This window comes from Salvelinus fontinalis, chromosome 29 (assembly GCF_029448725.1).
Source record: "Salvelinus fontinalis isolate EN_2023a chromosome 29, ASM2944872v1, whole genome shotgun sequence".
Taxonomy (NCBI): domain Eukaryota; kingdom Metazoa; phylum Chordata; class Actinopteri; order Salmoniformes; family Salmonidae; genus Salvelinus; species Salvelinus fontinalis.
Genome location: NC_074693.1, coordinates 11,031,074 through 11,051,392, shown reverse-complemented (window position 1 = coordinate 11,051,392; position 20,319 = coordinate 11,031,074). Strand labels below are relative to the sequence as shown.

Genomic DNA, 20,319 nt, shown 5'->3' with positions numbered 1-20,319 from the left:
TGTGTGTGTGTGTGTGGGGCCCTGTGTGTGTGTAGGGCTCTGTCTGTCTGTGTAGGGCCCTGTGTGTGTGTGTGTGTGTGTAGGGCCCTGTCTATGTGTGTGTGTGTCTGTAGGGCTCTGTGGGTGTTCGTGTATGCGTGTGTGTGTAGGGCTCTGTGAGTGTGTGTGTGTGTGTGTCTGTAGGGCTCTGTGTGAGTGTGTGTGTGTAGGGCTCTGTGTGTGTGTAGGGCTCTGTGTGTGTGTGTGTGTGTGTGTGTGTGTGTGTGTGTGTGTGTGTGTGTGTGTAGGGCTCTGTGAGTGTGTGTGTAGGGCTCTGTGTGTGTGTAGGGCCCTGTGTGTGTGTGTAGGGCTCTGTGTGTGTGTAGGGCCCTGTGTGTGTGTAGGGCTCTGTGTGTGTAGGGCTCTGTGTGTGTGTAGGGCTCTGTGTGTGTGTGTGTGTGTGTGTGTGTGTGTGTGTGTGTGTGTAGGGCCCTGTGTGTGTGTGTGGGGCCCTGTGTGTGTGTTTGGGGCCCTGTGTGTTTGTGTAGGGCCCTGTGTGTGTGTGTGTAGGGCTCTGTGTGTGTAGGGCTCTGTGTGTGTGTAGGGCTCTGTGTGTGTGTGTGTGTGTGTGTGTGTGTGTAGGGCCCTCTGTGTGTGTGTGGGGCCCTGTGTGTGTGTTTGGGGCCCTGTGTGTGTGTGTGTGTGTGTGTGTGTGTGTAGGGCCCTGTTTGTGTGTGGGGCCCTGTGTGTGTGTAGGGCTCTGTGTGTGTGTGTGTGTGTGTGTGTGTGTCTGTATGGCTCTGTGAGTGTATGTGTGTGTGTGTGTTTGTGTCTGTGTGTGGGGCCCTGTCTGTGTGTGGGGCCCTGTGTGTGTGTAGGGCTCTGTGTGTGTGTGTGTGTGTGTGTGTGTGTGTGTGTCTGTAGGGCTCTGTGAGTGTATGTGTGTGTATAGGGCCCTGTGTATGTGTGTGTGTGTAGGGCCCTGTGTATGTGTGTGTGTGTGTGTGTAGGGCCCTGTGTGTGTGTGGGGCCCTGTGTGTGTGTGTAGGGCCCAGTGTGTGTGTGTGTGTGTAGGGCCCTGTGTGTGTGTGTGGGGCCCTGTGTGTGTGTAGGGCCCTGTCTATGTGTGTGTGTGTCTGTAGGGCTCTGTGGGTGTTCGTGTATGCGTGTGTGTGTAGGGCTCTGTGAGTGTGTGTGTGTGTGTGTCTGTAGGGCTCTGTGTGAGTGTGTGTGTGTAGGGCTCTGTGTGTGTGTAGGGCTCTGTGTGTGTGTGTGTGTGTGTGTGTGTGTGTAGGGCTCTGTGAGTGTGTGTGTAGGGCTCTGTGTGTGTGTGTGTGTGTGTGTAGGGCTCTGTGAGTGTGTGTGTGTGTAGTGTTCTGTGTGTTTGTCTGTGTACGGCTCTGTGTGTGTGTGTGTGTGTTAGGCTCTGTGATTGTGTGTGCGTTTAGAGCTCTGTGCGTGTGTGTGTAGGGCTTTGTGTGTGTGGGGCTCTGTGTGTGTGTGTGTGTGGGGCTCTGTGTGTGTGTGTGTGTGTGTGGGGCTCTGTGTGTGTGTGTGTGTAGGGCTCTGTGTGTGTGTGTGTGTGTGTGTGTAGGGCCCTGTGTGTGTGTAGGGCCCTGTGTGCCGATAACCTTGTATCTTTATCTCAGTCTGTGTATCTGTTTTGTTAGCTATTTATCAGTCTTGTTGCCTGGAGATATATTAGATTAAATTACATCCAACTGGAATCAAATTAGAACACTATTATAAATAAATATACAATTGTTACATTTATTTTGATTAAGTGTACCAAGCTCTCGTTCCTTGCTGTTGTCTCATAAAAACGTTTTGCTCTGTCATGATATGTATTGTCATAAACCTTCTCAACGGTCAGTGTGCGAACATCGGCCCAGCGGACTATAACTACGACGAGACCATCAGCACGCTGCGTTACGCCAACCGTGCCAAGAACATCAAGAACAAAGCCCGGATCAATGAAGACCCCAAGGATGCCCTGCTACGGCAGTTCCAGAAGGAGATCGAAGAGCTTAGGAAGAAACTCCAAGAAGGTCAGTTAGTGGTCCTCTCTATTGATGCTGTCTTCATTTGGGACAGGAGTTGTAATATGACAAACACACTTCTATGTTCAAGTTAGGATTCGGTCCAAGGACTTTAAGGGCCAATTTCCTGTTTCCTAGTCTTAGACTGAAAGGCATGCTTAATGGAGAAACATTTTAGTAAGCCTGCACTAAGGGTTTAAGGAGAGTTAACCTACACTAAGGGTTTAACTTCTTACTGCTGAAATCCGGTTAACGGGATTGATTTGACAACAGCCAATGAAAGTGCAGGGCGCCAAATTCAAACATCAGAAATCTCATAATTAAAATTCCTCAAACATACAAGTATTATACACCATTTTAAAGATAAACTTGTTGTTAATCCCACCACAGTGTACGATTTCAAAAAGGCTTTACGACAAAAGCATACCATGCGATTATGTTAGGTCAGCGCCTAGTCACAAAAAACAGCCATTTTCCAGCCAAACTCTCTTTGGCTGGAAAATGGCTGTTTTCTGTGACTACGCGCTGACCTAACATAATCGCATGGTATGCTTTTGTCGTAAAGCCTATTTGAGTCACAAAAAGCAGAAATAGAGAAAATGAATCACTAACCTTTGATGATCTTCATCAGATGGCACTCATAGGACCTCATGTTACACAATACATGTATGTTTTGTTCGGTAAAGTTCATATTTATATCCAAAAATCTGAGTTTACATTGGCGCGTTATGTTCAGTAATGTTTTGCTTCCAAAACATCTGGTGATTTTGCAGAGAGCCACATCAATTTACAGAAATACTCATAATAAACATTGATGAAAGATACAAGTGTTATGCATAGAATTAAATATATACTTCTCCTTAATGCAACCGCTGTGTCAGATTTCAAAAAAGCTTTACGCAAAAGCACACCATGCAATAATCTGAGTACAGCGCTCAGCCACCAAACAGATACCCGCCATGTTGTTGAGTCAACAGAAGTCAGAAATAGCATTATAAATATTCACTTACCTTTGATGATCTTCATCGGAATGCACTCCCAGGAATCCCAGTTCCACAATAAATGTTTGTTTTGTTCGATAAAGTCCATCATTTATGTCCAAATACTACCTTTTTGTTTGCGCGTTTAGTCCAGTAATCCAAATGCACAAGGCGCAAGTTCTATTACAGTTCGTAGAAACATGTCAAACGATGTATAGAATCAATTGTTAGGATGTTTTTATCATAAATCTTCAATAATTTTTCCATCGGACAATTCCTTTGTCTTTAGAAATGAAGGGAACAGAGCTCGTGCTCACGGTCATGCACGTGACTAAACTAATGGCATTCTGCCAGACCACTGGTTCAAACAGCTCTTATTCGCTCCCCCGTCACAGTAGACGCCTGAAACAACGTTCTAAAGACTGTTGACATCTAGTGGAAGCCGGAGGAAGTGCAAACGGACCAAATTTTACACTGTAAATTGGATAGGCATTCACTTGAAAAACTACAAACCTCAGATTTCCCACGTCCTGGTTGGATTTTTCTCAGATTTTCGCCTGGCATATGAGTTCTGTTATACACACATTCAAACAGTTTTAGAAACTTCAGAGTGTTTTCTATCCAAATCTACTAATAATATGCATATCTTAGCTTCTGGGCCTGAGTAGCAGGCAGTTCACGCTTTTCATCCGAACGTGAAAATAGCGCCGCCAGCCATAAGAAGTTAAGGAGAGTTAGCCTGCACTTAGGGTTTAAGGAGTGTTAGCCTGCACTAAGGGTTTAAGGACAGTTAGCCTGCACTAAGGGTTTAAGGAGTGTTAGCCTGCACTTAGGGTTTAAGGAGTGTTAGCCTGCACTTAGGGTTTAAGGAGTGTTAGCCTGCACTTAGGGTTTAAGGAGTGTTAGCCTGCACTTAGGGTTTAAGGAGTGTTAGCCTGCACTAAGGGTTTAAGGAGAGTTAGCCTGCACTTAGGGTTTAAGGAGTGTTAGCCTGCACTAAGGGTTTAAGGAGTGTTAGCCTGCACTAAGGGTTTAAGGAGTGTTAGCCTGCACTTAGGGTTTAAGGAGTGTTAGCCTGCACTAAGGGTTTAAGGACAGTTAGCCTGCACTAAGGGTTTAAGGAGAGTTAGCCTGCACTTAGGGTTTAAGGAGAGTTAGCCTGCACTTAGGGTTTAAGGACAGTTAGCCTGCACTTAGGGTTTAAGGAGAGTTAGCCTGCACTTAGGGTTTAAGGACAGTTAGCCTGCACTAAGGGTTTAAGGAGAGTTAGCCTGCACTTAGGGTTTAAGGAGTGTTAGCCTGCACTAAGGGTTTAAGGAGAGTTAGCCTGCACTTAGGGTTTAAGGAGAGTTAGCCTGCACTAAGTGTTTAAGGAGAGTTAGCCTGCACTTAGGGTTTAAGGAGAGTTTAGAACTTAATTCTGTTCTGCTGTTCCAGGGGAAGAGATCTCCGGGTCGGAGGGCAGTGGATCAGAAGAGATGGATGAAGGAGATGACGAGGGAAGAGAAGGAGGAGAGGGACGAAGGAAGCGGAGAGGTAAGGGGCTCCGTTCTTCCTCTCTCCCAACAGGAGTGTGCGAATGGTACTTTGGCTCATGAAGTTCACTAGGCTACTTTGAAGGGTACTAGTTCTCTGGGAAGGGCCCTTGGCTTCTGAAGTGTACTGGGCTTTGGTTAGAAGTAGTCCACTATATAGGGAATATGATGCTATTTGGGATGCAGCAGAGGACTGCTCCCCAGTCCCAATATCCCCCGATGCTTTTAAAAACTGAATATAGGAATAAATATGTTTCAGAGAAGTTGTGTTTGTTTATGGAAACTTGCTTCCAGCATTGCAGCAGAAAGATGCACTCTTAAAAAAACAGGGGGGGGGGTAAGCTGATGCATGAATGCTTCTACATAGACTTATCTTAACCATTTGTGGTTGATGCTATCATCAAAGGTTTATCCGCCCACATGTAAAACATATTGGCCCCAAAAGTTGTCAGCGAGATGTTTGACATGATTATTTAATGTGGGCTTATTTCCTTAAATGAGTCAGCGTCCCCTTTTCTAAATAATCGCACTAAAAGTACCTAGAAGACGTGTAGAGAGAGAGCAAACCATGGCATCTGCCCTTTATGTTAGACAAAAGGTGGAAAAGATGAATCTGTGAAACTGTACACACAGTACAGAGACTAAATTGATATACACCCAGATCCAACAGTTTCATGCCTTCAATGTATTCACACCCTTTTATTTATTCCACATTTTGTTACAGCCTGAATTCAAAATGGATTAAATATGTTTTTCTCCCACACATCTAGACACAATATCTCATAATGACAGTGAAAACATGTTTTTTAATTTTAAAAATAAATAAATACAGAACTATCCCATTTACATAAGTATTCACACTCCCGAGTCAATATTTTGAAGATGCACCTTTGGCCGTGATTACAGCTGTGAGTCTTTCTGGGTAAGTCTCTAAGAGCTTTGCACACCTGGATTGTACAATATTTGCCCGTTATTCTTTTCTAAATTCTTCAAGCTCTGTCAAATATGAAGTCGATCATTACTTGACAACCATTTTCAAGTCTTGCCATAGATTTTCAAGCTGATTTAAGTCAAAACTGAAACTTGGCCATCCAGGAACATTCACTGTCTTCTTGGTAAACAACTCCAGTGTAGATTTGGCCTTGTGTTTTAAGTTATTGTCCTTCTGAAAGGTGACTTCATCTCCCAGTGTCTGGTGGAAAGCAGACTGAACCAGGTTTTCCTCTAGGATTTGGCCTGTGTTTAGCTCCATGCAAGTGTAATTTATAACTTCACCATGCTCAAAGGGATATTCTGGATAAGAGCGTCTGCTAAATGACTTAAATGTAAATGTAATATTCAATGTCAGCTTTTTTTTTTTTTTCATCTACCAATAGGTGCCCTTCTTTGTGAGGCATTGGAAAACCTCCCTGGTCTTTGTAGTTGAATATGTGTTTGAAATTCACTGCTTGACTGAGGGACCTTATAGATAATTGTATGTGTGGGGTACAGAGATGAGGTAGTCATTGAAAAATCATGTTAAACACTATTATTGCACACAGAGTGAGTCCATACAACTTATTATGTGACTTGTTAAGCCAATGTTTACTCCTGAACTTATTTAAGCTTGCCATAACAAAGGGATTGAATACTTATTGACTCAATACATTTCAGATTTTCATTTATTAGTAAATTGGAAAACTTTCTGAGAAACATCATTCCACTTTGACATTATGGGCTGTTGTGTGTAAATATTTTATTTATTTACTTATGGACGATTCACAATATACACAGAGGACACCTGCTCTTTTAATTAAATAGACTGACTAGGTGAATCCAGGTGAAAGCTGTGATCCCTTATTGATGTCACTTGTTAAATCCACTTCAATCAGTGTAGATGAAGGGGAGGAGGACAGGTTAAAGAAGGATTTTCAAGCCTTGAGACAACTGAGACATGGATTGTGTATGTGTGCCATTGAGGGTGAACGGGCAAGACAACATATTTAAGTGCCTTTGAACAAGGTGCCAGGCGCACCGGTCTGTGTCAAGAACTGCAACGCTGCTGGGGTTTTCCACGCGCAACAGTTTTCTGTGTGGATCAATAATAATCTGTGGAACGCTTTCGACACCTTGTAGACTCAAGTAAAAAAGACCGCATTTCAAACAGCAATAATCTGATGAATTCACGCCTTATAAGCCTTCCAGAACCATCAGACATAAGCCTTCCAGAACCATCAGACATAGGCCTTCCAGAACCATCAGACATAGGCCTTCCAGAACCATCAGACATAGGCCTTCCAGAACCATCAGACATAGGCCTTCCAGAACCATCAGACATAAGCCTTCCAGAACCATCAGACATAAGCCTTCCAGAACCATCAGACATAAGCCTTCCAGAACCATCAGACCCACTAATAATTTCATTATTTTATCAAAATAGTTTAATCTGCGTTTTTGCAATAGTCACTGATCTGTCTATGAAAATGCCCTTTTGGTTACAAATCTGCCTGCAATTTGAGGAGTTGAAATGTTAACTTCCCTATTGGTGTTATTTTTAACCTCGATTCTTGCTATACAGGCCTTTGGAACATGGAACTAAAATATACATTCAAATGAAAGTAATATCGCCCAGCCCTAGTGTGTGTGCATCCACTCTCCATGCATTGCTTAATGTCGCTGGTTGTATAAAGCATTTAGGATTGGCTGATTGGCTCCAGGTTATATAAAGCATTTAGGAGTGGCTCCAGGTTATATAAAGCATTTAGGATTGGCCTCTAGGCTGATTGGCTCCAGGTTATATAAAGCATTTAGGATTGGCCTCTAGGCTGATTGGCTCCAGGTTATATAAAGCATTTAGGATTGGCCTCTAGGCTGATTTGCTCCAGGTTATATAACGCATTTAGGATTGGCTCCAGGTTATATAAAGCATTTAGGATTGGCCTCTAGGCTGATTGGCTCCAGGTTTGTTGCTCTTTTTACAGGATCCCATCCCCCAATCTTTCTCTCTCTCTCCTCTCTCCTTATCTTCTCTCTCTCCCCATCCTTCCATCACCCTCCCCTCTCTCCATCTCTCTCTGTGTTTGACATGTCCCTGTTGAGTGTCTACTCTACTCTGTGTTGCAGGCAGTGGCAGCAGCATCAGTAGCTCAGACTCCTCTATAGAGGCACAGACCACTGAGGAGAAATCCAAGGCTCAGACTAGTGAGTGGGAGCAGCTTGCTCTCTGCACTACCAACCCTACCAGGGTTGCTAGTTAATATGTTCCAGGGACTGTATTCACAAAGCATCTCAGAGTTGAGTGCTGATCTAGGATCTGTTGTGCCTTTTAGGCCTATAGCTTAATGCTTTTATGGACAAGGGGACCTTCTCCTAGATCAACACCTACTCTGAGGAGCCTGTATACATCAAGGAACAGGCTAACCAACTACCCCTTCTTAATGTTAAACTCCCCTGCCTGCCTGCCCGCCCTGCCAGTCCTAACTTTAACCTCCCCTGCTTGCATGCCTCACCCTGCCAGTCCTAAAGATATACGGTACCCAGCCTGCCCTGCCAGTCCTATAGATATACGGTACCCAGCCTACCCTGCCAGTCCTGTAGATAGAAGGTACCCAGCCTCCCCCTGCCAGTCCTATAGATATACGGTACCCAGGCTGCCCTGCCAGTCCTGCAGATAGAAGGTACCCAGCCTGCCCTGCCAGTCCTATAGATAGAAGGTACCCAGCCTGCCAGTCCTATAGATAGAAGATACCCATCCTCCCCCCGCCAGTCCTATAGATAGAAGGTACCCAGCCTCCCCTGCCAGTCCTATAGATAGAAGGTACCCATCCTCCCCCCGCCAGTCCTATAGATAGAAGGTACCCATCCTCCCCCCGCCAGTCCTATAGATAGAAGATACCCAGCCTCCCCTGCCAGTCCTATAGATAGAAGGTACCCATCCTCCCCCTGCCAGTCCTATAGATAGAAGATACCCAGCCTCCCCTGCCAGTCCTATAGATAGAAGGTACCTAGCCCAAACGTCTCTACAAACAGCAATACAAACTGCTTTCTACAACAGTCATTGTTTTGCTGGCTATAAGTCATATTGTACATGGAAGATGGTTTCACAGAAGTCGGTTGGTGCTAGACTGACTGGGGGGGAGTCAGTGCTAGTGTCACTACTGTTACATAGAGTTGAACCCAAGAAGCATGATGTCTCAGCTAACACTACTACTACATGTCTATCTATCTAACCACTATATCAACACTACTGTTACATGTCTATCTATCCACTATATCAACACTACTACTACATGTCTATCTATCTAACCACTATATCAACACTACTGTTACATGTCTATCTAACCACTATATCAACACTACTGTTACATGTCTATCTATCTAACCACTATATCAACACTACTGTTACATGTCTATCTATCTATCCACTATATCAACACTACTACTACATTACTATCTAACCACTATATCAACACTACTGTTACATGTCTATCTATCTATCCACTATATCAACACTACTACTACATTACTATCTATCCACTATATCAACACTACTGTTACATGTCTATCTATCTATCCACTATATCAACACTACTACTACATTACTATCTAACCACTATATCAACACTACTGTTACATGTCTATCTAACCACTATATCAACACTACTGTTACATGTCTATCTATCTAACCACTATATCAACACTACTGTTACATGTCTATCTATCTAACCACTATATCAACACTACTACTACATTACTATCTATCTAACCACTATATCAACACTACTGTTACATGTCTATCTATCTAACCACTATATCAACACTACTACTACATTACTATCTAACTAACCACTATATCAACACTACTGTTACATGTCTATCTATCTAACCACTATACCAACACTACTGTTACATGTCTATCTATCTATCCACTATATCAACACTACTACTACATGTCTATCTATCTATCCACTATATCAACACTACTACTACATTACTATCTAACTAACCACTATATCAACACTACTACTACATATCTATCTAACCACTATATCAACACTATTACTGGGTTTCTGTGTTTCTCTCTATGTGTCTGTGTCTCTCAATATATGTCTCTCTCTCCCTGTGTCTGTCTGTCTCTCTCCTTCTGTCTGTCTGCCTCGCTCCCTCTGTCTGTTTGTCTCTCCCTCTATCTTGCTCTCCCTCTCTGTCTGTCTCTTGTTCTGTCTGTGTCTCTCTTTCTGTCTGTGTGTGTCTGTGCCTCCTCTCTGTAGAATCTATAAGACTGTTCCAGCTCACTGTGTAATTTCTTCTTTCTCCTCCTGGTGCAAAATGCTTCCTGTTTGACTCTGACTCGCGATTCTCCTCTTAATGCAAGAAGACAGAGGTTGGTGCCAAAACATCCTCTGTAGATAAATAACTCCCAACTGACCACATCAATGGCTGTGTTCCAAACTGTACCCTAATCTCTACATATGTGGCCCTGGTCAAAAGTAGTGCACAAAATAGGTAAGGAGCCGTTTGGGATACAGCCAATGTCTCTGGTCTGGTCTTAGATCTGTATGTGCCCAGGCAACTTCTTTACTCTGGTTGTCAGACAGATCTGGGACCAGGTTATATTTGCAATGTCTTTCAGTGAACTATAGAATGTAGTTAAATGATCAAACTAATATAATTGAATTGACTAACCAGCTTTTTAAAGCAAAAAAAAAAAAAAACGTCAACAGAATGAAATGTATGGTTGAGTCGGTCAGTCAATATGAATGAAGGTTCTCTCTACTGTACTGCCACTCTGTCTGTCAAGGTCTTTCCCATCGCGTACGTCTTCATGTCCATATCTCTGAGAGCCTTGTGCTTGACATATGAATATCTGAAGAGGAAATGGCTGCCCTGAGGCCTGCACTCTGTCGAGAAACAGGTCTCAGATGGAACCCCTTTGTAGTGCACTACTTTTGACCAGGGTACATAGGGCTCTGTGCAAATGTAGTGCACTATAAAGGTAACAGGGTGTCAGTTGGGACATACACAGAGGTCTTTTAAAATCACCCTATAACTTCCTTCTTTTAATCTGATTAATATTTTCTCCAGAAAGTACTGACTACTGTCTCATCAAGGAGATAATTTATGTCGATACTGTTTTTACTGCTCTGTAGAAGAGCAGCTACTATCTAACACGTTGAGAGTGTATTAAATCTAATATTTGACAAATTGACCGTTGTAATATGATGTGTTGTCTTAGCCCGGTCCCAGGTCTGTTTGTGCACAGTGTGACAATGACCATAGGAGTTGGCAGGATAAGCACAAACAGATCTGGGACCAGACTAGTGCTGTCTAAGCAAACCTACGAATCAGACTGGGTTGGGTGTAGGGTGATGTTCCCCTAGATACAGATCTTTGATCAGCATTCTGTACCTAGGGGAAACTTCCATCCTTAGTGGGTGGGTTGAGGTGGTGGGAACTAAACAATGACGTGTCATTAAGAAACGTCCATGCATAGACGTTATCATCTATGCATAGTCACTTGAATAGCTACCTACATGTACTCTCAATTACCTCGACTAACTGGCGCCCGCGCACATTGACTCTGTACCGTAACACCCTGTATATAGCCTCCACATTGACTCTGTACCGTAACACCCTGTATATAGCCTCCACATTGACTCTGTACCGTAACACCCTGTATATAGCCTCCACATTGACTCTGTACCGTAACACCCTGTATATAGCCTCCACATTGACTCTGTACCGTAACACCCTGTATATAGCCTCCACATTGACTCTGTACCGATATCCCGCTGTATATAGCCTCCACATTGACTCTGTACCGTAACACCCTGTATATAGCCTCCACATTGACTCTGTACCGTAACACCCTGTATATAGCCTCCACATTGACTCTGTACCGTAACACCCTGTATATAGCCTCCACATTGACTCTGTACCGTAACACCCTGTATATAGCCTCCACATTGACTCTGTACCGTAACACCCTGTATATAGCCTCCACATTGACTCTGTACCTGTACCCCCTGTATATAGCCTACACATTGACTCTGTACCGTAACACCCTGTATATAGCCTCCACATTGACTCTGTACCGTAACACCCTGTATATAGCCTCCACATTGACTCTGTACCGTAACACCCTGTATATAGCCTCCACATTGACTCTGTACCGTAACACCCTGTATATAGCCTCCACATTGACTCTGTACCGATATCCCGCTGTATATAGCCTCCACATTGACTCTGTACCGATATCCCGCTGTATATAGCCTCCACATTGACTCTGTACCGATATCCCGCTGTATATAGCCTCCACATTGACTCTGTACCGTAACACCCTGTATATAGCCTCCACATTGACTCTGTACCGTAACACCCTGTATATAGCCTCCACATTGACTCTATACCAGTACCCCCTGTATATAGCCTCCACATTGACTCTGTACCGATATCCCGCTGTATATAGCCTCTACATTGACTCTGTACCGTAACACCCTGTATATAGCCTCCACATTGACTCTGTACCGATATCCCGCTGTATATAGTGACGCTATTGTTATTTTACTGCTGCTCTTTAATTACTTGTTACCTTTTTATTTCTTATTCGTATTATTATTATTAAAATGTTTAAATGTAAATGTAACTTCATTGTTGATTAGGGGCTCATAAGTAAGCATTTCACTGTCAGATCTACATTTACATTTAAGTCATTTAGCAGACGCTCTTATCCAGAGCGACTTACAAATTGGAAAGTTCATACATATTCATCCTGGTCCCCCCGTGGGAATTGAACCCACAACCCTGGCGTTGCAAGCGCCATGCTCTACCAACTGAGCCACACGGGACTACACCTGTTGTATTCAGCATTTCACTGTCAGATCTACACCTGTTGTATTCAGCATTTCACTGTAAGGTCTACTACACCTGTTGTATTCAGCATTTCACTGTAAGGTCTACTACACCTGTTGTATTCAGCATTTCACTGTGAGGTCTACCTACACCTGTTGTATTCAGCATTTCACTGTGAGGTCTACTACACCTGTTGTATTCAGCATTTCACTGTGAGGTCTACTACACCTGTTGTATTCAGCATTTCACTGTGAGGTCTACTACACCTGTTGTATTCAGCATTTCACTGTCAGATCTACACCTGTTGTATTCAGCATTTCACTGTCAGATCTACACCTGTTGTATTCAGCATTTCACTGTCAGATCTACACCTGTTGTATTCAGCATTTCACTGTGAGGTCTACTACACCTGTTGTATTCAGCATTTCACTGTCAGATCTACACCTGTTGTATTCAGCATTTCACTGTGAGGTCTACTACACCTGTTGTATTCAGCATTTCACTGTGAGGTCTACTACACCTGTTGTATTCAGCATTTCACTGTGAGGTCTACTACACCTGTTGTATTCGGCATTTCACTGTCAGATCTACACCTGTTGTATTCAGCATTTCACTGTCAGATCTACACCTGTTGTATTCAGCATTTCACTGTAAGGTCTACTACACCTGTTGTATTCAGCTTTTCACTGTGAGGTCTACTACACCTGTTGTATTCAGCATTTCACTGTGAGGTCTACTACACCTGTTGTATTCAGCATTTCACTGTGAGGTCTACTACACCTGTTGTATTCAGCATTTCACTGTAAGGTCTACTACACCTGTTGTATTCAGCATTTCACTGTCAGATCTACACCTGTTGTATTCAGCATTTCACTGTAAGGTCTACTACACCTGTTGTATTCAGCATTTCACTGTCAGATCTACACCTGTTGTATTCAGCATTTCACTGTCAGATCTACACCTGTTGTATTCAGCATTTCACTGTGAGGTCTACTACACCTGTTGTATTCAGCATTTCACTGTGAGGTCTACTACACCTGTTGTATTCAGCATTTCACTGTGAGGTCTACTACACCTGTTGTATTCAGCATTTCACTGTGAGGTCTACTACACCTGTTGTATTCAGCATTTCACTGTCAGATCTACACCTGTTGTATTCAGCATTTCACTGTCAGATCTACACCTGTTGTATTCAGCATTTCACTGTAAGGTCTACTACACCTGTTGTATTCAGCATTTCACTGTCAGATCTACACCTGTTGTATTCAGCATTTCACTGTAAGGTCTACTACACCTGTTGTATTCAGCATTTCACTGTGAGGTCTACTACACCTGTTGTATTCGGCATTTCACTGTCAGATCTACACCTGTTGTATTCAGCATTTCACTGTCAGATCTACACCTGTTGTATTCAGCATTTCACTGTCAGATCTACACCTGTTGTATTCAGCATTTCACTGTGAGGTCTACTACACCTGTTGTATTCAGCATTTCACTGTCAGATCTACACCTGTTGTATTCAGCATTTCACTGTGAGGTCTACTACACCTGTTGTATTCAGCATTTCACTGTCAGGTCTACTACACCTGTTGTATTCAGCATTTCACTGTCAGGTCTACTACACCTGTTGTATTCAGCATTTCACTGTCAGATCTACACCTGTTGTATTCAGCATTTCACTGTGAGGTCTACACCTGTTGTATTCAGCATTTCACTGTCAGGTCTACACCTGTTGTATTCAGCATTTCACTGTCAGGTCTACACCTGTTGTATTCAGCATTTCACTGTCAGGTCTACACCTGTTGTATTCAGCATTTCACTGTCAGGTCTACACCTGTTGTATTCAGCATTTCACTGTGAGGTCTACACCTGTTGTATTCAGCATTTCACTGTGAGGTCTACTACACCTGTTGTATTCAGCATTTCACTGTGAGGTCTACTACACCTGTTGTATTCAGCATTTCACTGTGAGGTCTACTACACCTGTTGTATTCAGCATTTCACTGTGAGGTCTACTACACCTGTTGTATTCAGCATTTCACTGTGAGGTCTACTACACCTGTTGTATTCAGCATTTCACTGTGAGGTCTACTACACCTGTTGTATTCAGCATTTCACTGTGAGGTCTACTACACCTGTTGTATTCAGCATTTCACTGTGAGGTCTACTACACCTGTTGTATTCAGCATTTCACTGTGAGGTCTACTACACCTGTTGTATTCAGCATTTCACTGTGAGGTCTACTACACCTGTTGTATTCAGCATTTCACTGTGAGGTCTACTACACCTGTTGTATTCAGCATTTCACTGTCAGATCTACACCTGTTGTATTCAGCATTTCACTGTCAGATCTACACCTGTTGTATTCAGCATTTCACTGTCAGATCTACACCTGTTGTATTCAGCATTTCACTGTCAGATCTACACCTGTTGTATTCGGCATTTCACTGTCAGATCTACACCTGTTGTATTCGGCATTTCACTGTCAGATCTACACCTGTTGTATTCAGCATTTCACTGAGGTCTACACCTGTTGTATTCAGCATTTCACTGTCAGATCTACACCTGTTGTATTCAGCATTTCACTGTCAGATCTACACCTGTTGTATTCGGCATTTCACTGTGAGGTCTACTACACCTGTTGTATTCAGCATTTCACTGTGAGGTCTACTACACCTGTTGTATTCAGCATTTCACTGTGAGGTCTACTACACCTGTTGTATTCAGCATTTCACTGTGAGGTCTACTACACCTGTTGTATTCAGCATTTCACTGTCAGGTCTACACCTGTTGTATTCAGCATTTCACTGTGAGGTCTACTACACCTGTTGTATTCAGCATTTCACTGTCAGATCTACACCTGTTGTATTCGGCATTTCACTGTGAGGTCTACTACACCTGTTGTATTCAGCATTTCACTGTGAGGTCTACTACACCTGTTGTATTCAGCATTTCACTGTGAGGTCTACTACACCTGTTGTATTCAGCATTTCACTGTCAGGTCTACACCTGTTGTATTCAGCATTTCACTGTGAGGTCTACTACACCTGTTGTATTCAGCATTTCACTGTCAGATCTACACCTGTTGTATTCAGCATTTCACTGTGAGGTCTACTACACCTGTTGTATTCAGCATTTCACTGTGAGGTCTACTACACCTGTTGTATTCAGCATTTCACTGTGAGGTCTACTACACCTGTTGTATTCAGCATTTCACTGTCAGATCTACACCTGTTGTATTCAGCATTTCACTGTCAGATCTACACCTGTTGTATTCAGCATTTCACTGTGAGGTCTACTACACCTGTTGTATTCAGCATTTCACTGTGAGGTCTACTACACCTGTTGTATTCAGCATTTCACTGTGAGGTCTACTACACCTGTTGTATTCAGCATTTCACTGTGAGGTCTACTACACCTGTTGTATTCAGCATTTCACTGTCAGATCTACACCTGTTGTATTCAGCATTTCACTGTGAGGTCTACTACACCTGTTGTATTCAGCATTTCACTGTGAGGTCTACTACACCTGTTGTATTCAGCATTTCACTGTGAGGTCTACTACACCTGTTGTATTCAGCATTTCACTGTGAGGTCTACTACACCTGTTGTATTCAGCATTTCACTGTCAGATCTACACCTGTTGTATTCAGCATTTCACTGTGAGGTCTACTACACCTGTTGTATTCAGCATTTCACTGTGAGGTCTACTACACCTGTTGTATTCAGCATTTCACTGTGAGGTCTACTACACCTGTTGTATTCAGCATTTCACTGTAAGGTCTACTACACCTGTTGTATTCAGCATTTCACTGTGAGGTCTACTACACCTGTTGTATTCAGCATTTCACTGTCAGATCTACACCTGTTGTATTCAGCATTTCACTGTCAGATCTACACCTGTTGTATTCAGCATTTCACTGTCAGATCTACACCTGTTGTATTCAGCATTTCACTGTCAGATCTACACCTGTTGTATTCAGCATTTCACTGTCAGATCTACACCTGTTGTATTCAGCATTTCACTGTCAGATCTACACCTGTTGTATTCAGCATTTCACTGTCAGATCTACACCTGTTGTATTCGGCATTTCACTGTCAGATCTACACCTGTTGTATTCAGCATTTCACTGTGAGGTCTACACCTGTTGTATTCAGCATTTCACTGTCAGATCTACACCTGTTGTATTCAGCATTTCACTGTCAGATCTACACCTGTTGTATTCAGCATTTCACTGTCAGATCTACACCTGTTGTATTCAGCATTTCACTGTGAGGTCTACTACACCTGTTGTATTCAGCATTTCACTGTGAGGTCTACTACACCTGTTGTATTCAGCATTTCACTGTGAGGTCTACTACACCTGTTGTATTCAGCATTTCACTGTCAGATCTACACCTGTTGTATTCAGCATTTCACTGTCAGATCTACACCTGTTGTATTCAGCATTTCACTGTGAGGTCTACTACACCTGTTGTATTCAGCATTTCACTGTGAGGTCTACACCTGTTGTATTCAGCATTTCACTGTGAGGTCTACTACACCTGTTGTATTCAGCATTTCACTGTGAGGTCTACTACACCTGTTGTATTCAGCATTTCACTGTCAGATCTACACCTGTTGTATTCAGCATTTCACTGTCAGATCTACACCTGTTGTATTCAGCATTTCACTGTGAGGTCTACTACACCTGTTGTATTCAGCATTTCACTGTGAGGTCTACTACACCTGTTGTATTCAGCATTTCACTGTGAGGTCTACACCTGTTATATTCAGCATTTCACTGTGAGGTCTACACCTGTTGTATTCAGCATTTCACTGTCAGATCTACACCTGTTGTATTCAGCATTTCACTGTGAGGTCTACTACACCTGTTGTATTCAGCATTTCACTGTGAGGTCTACACCTGTTGTATTCAGCATTTCACTGTGAGGTCTACTACACCTGTTGTATTCAGCATTTCACTGTGAGGTCTACTACACCTGTTGTATTCAGCATTTCACTGTCAGATCTACACCTGTTGTATTCAGCATTTCACTGTCAGATCTACACCTGTTGTATTCAGCATTTCACTGTGAGGTCTACTACACCTGTTGTATTCAGCATTTCACTGTCAGATCTACACCTGTTGTATTCAGCATTTCACTGTCAGATCTACACCTGTTGTATTCAGCATTTCACTGTCAGATCTACACCTGTTGTATTCAGCATTTCACTGTGAGGTCTACTACACCTGTTGTATTCAGCATTTCACTGTGAGGTCTACTACACCTGTTGTATTCAGCATTTCACTGTGAGGTCTACTACACCTGTTGTATTCAGCATTTCACTGTGAGGTCTACTACACCTGTTGTATTCAGCATTTCACTGTAAGGTCTACTACACCTGTTGTATTCAGCATTTCACTGTGAGGTCTACTACACCTGTTGTATTCAGCATTTCACTGTCAGATCTACACCTGTTGTATTCAGCATTTCACTGTCAGATCTACACCTGTTGTATTCAGCATTTCACTGTCAGATCTACACCTGTTGTATTCAGCATTTCACTGTCAGATCTACACCTGTTGTATTCAGCATTTCACTGTCAGATCTACACCTGTTGTATTCAGCATTTCACTGTCAGATCTACACCTGTTGTATTCAGCATTTCACTGTCAGATCTACACCTGTTGTATTCGGCATTTCACTGTCAGATCTACACCTGTTGTATTCAGCATTTCACTGTGAGGTCTACACCTGTTGTATTCAGCATTTCACTGTCAGATCTACACCTGTTGTATTCAGCATTTCACTGTCAGATCTACACCTGTTGTATTCAGCATTTCACTGTCAGATCTACACCTGTTGTATTCAGCATTTCACTGTGAGGTCTACTACACCTGTTGTATTCAGCATTTCACTGTGAGGTCTACTACACCTGTTGTATTCAGCATTTCACTGTGAGGTCTACACCTGTTGTATTCAGCATTTCACTGTGAGGTCTACTACACCTGTTGTATTCAGCATTTCACTGTGAGGTCTACACCTGTTGTATTCAGCATTTCACTGTCAGATCTACACCTGTTGTATTCAGCATTTCACTGTGAGGTCTACTACACCTGTTGTATTCAGCATTTCACTGTGAGGTCTACTACACCTGTTGTATTCAGCATTTCACTGTCAGATCTACACCTGTTGTATTCAGCATTTCACTGTCAGATCTACACCTGTTGTATTCAGCATTTCACTGTGAGGTCTACTACACCTGTTGTATTCAGCATTTCACTGTGAGGTCTACTACACCTGTTGTATTCAGCATTTCACTGTGAGGTCTACTACACCTGTTGTATTCAGCATTTCACTGTGAGGTCTACACCTGTTATATTCAGCATTTCACTGTGAGGTCTACACCTGTTGTATTCAGCATTTCACTGTCAGGTCTACACCTGTTGTATTCAGCATTTCACTGTCAGATCTACACCTGTTGTATTCAGCATTTCACTGTGAGGTCTACTACACCTGTTGTATTCAGCATTTCACTGTGAGGTCTACACCTGTTGTATTCAGCATTTCACTGTGAGGTCTACTACACCTGTTGTATTCAGCATTTCACTGTGAGGTCTACTACACCTGTTGTATTCAGCATTTCACTGTCAGATCTACACCTGTTGTATTCAGCATTTCACTGTCAGATCTACACCTGTTGTATTCAGCATTTCACTGTGAGGTCTACTACACCTGTTGTATTCAGCATTTCACTGTGAGGTCTACTACACCTGTTGTATTCAGCATTTCACTGTGAGGTCTACACCTGTTATATTCAGCATTTCACTGTGAGGTCTACACCTGTTGTATTCAGCATTTCACTGTCAGATCTACACCTGTTGTATTCAGCATTTCACTGTGAGGTCTACTACACCTGTTGTATTCAGCATTTCACTGTGAGGTCTACACCTGTTGTATTCAGCATTTCACTGTGAGGTCTACTACACCTGTTGTATTCAGCATTTCACTGTGAGGTCTACTACACCTGTTGTATTCAGCATTTCACTGTCAGATCTACACCTGTTGTATTCAGCATTTCACTGTCAGATCTACACCTGTTGTATTCAGCATTTCACTGTGAGGTCTACTACACCTGTTGTATTCAGCATTTCACTGTCAGATCTACACCTGTTGTATTCAGCATTTCACTGTCAGATCTACACCTGTTGTATTCAGCATTTCACTGTCAGATCTACACCTGTTGTATTCAGCATTTCACTGTGAGGTCTACTACACCTGTTGTATTCAGCATTTCACTGTGAGGTCTACTACACCTGTTGTATTCAGCATTTCACTGTGAGGTCTACTACACCTGTTGTATTCAGCATTTCACTGTGAGGTCTACTACACCTGTTGTATTCAGCATTTCACTGTAAGGTCTACTACACCTGTTGTATTCAGCATTTCACTGTGAGGTCTACTACACCTGTTGTATTCAGCATTTCACTGTCAGATCTACACCTGTTGTATTCAGCATTTCACTGTCAGATCTACACCTGTTGTATTCAGCATTTCACTGTCAGATCTACACCTGTTGTATTCAGCATTTCACTGTCAGATCTACACCTGTTGTATTCAGCATTTCACTGTCAGATCTACACCTGTTGTATTCAGCATTTCACTGTCAGATCTACACCTGTTGTATTCGGCATTTCACTGTCAGATCTACACCTGTTGTATTCAGCATTTCACTGTGAGGTCTACACCTGTTGTATTCAGCATTTCACTGTCAGATCTACACCTGTTGTATTCAGCATTTCACTGTCAGATCTACACCTGTTGTATTCAGCATTTCACTGTCAGATCTACACCTGTTGTATTCAGCATTTCACTGTGAGGTCTACTACACCTGTTGTATTCAGCATTTCACTGTGAGGTCTACTACACCTGTTGTATTCAGCATTTCACTGTGAGGTCTACTACACCTGT

At 42.7% G+C, this 20,319-nt stretch overlaps 1 protein-coding gene across 2 annotated transcripts in view; it reads left to right on the top strand.

Annotated features, from left to right (window-relative positions):
• The window catches only part of LOC129827409 (kinesin-like protein KIF3A), a 45,786-nt gene that overhangs the window by 7,387 nt on the left and 18,080 nt on the right, over positions 1 to 20,319 (top strand). The window contains exons 8-10 of one of the 2 annotated variants that reach the window (XM_055888229.1): positions 1,853 to 2,027; positions 4,436 to 4,534; positions 7,636 to 7,713. In XM_055888229.1, coding sequence (XP_055744204.1) covers positions 1,853 to 2,027; positions 4,436 to 4,534; positions 7,636 to 7,713 — 352 coding nt within the window. The remainder of the gene's footprint in view (positions 1 to 1,852; positions 2,028 to 4,435; positions 4,535 to 7,635; positions 7,714 to 20,319) is intronic. The other variant, XM_055888231.1, reaches the window with a different exon arrangement.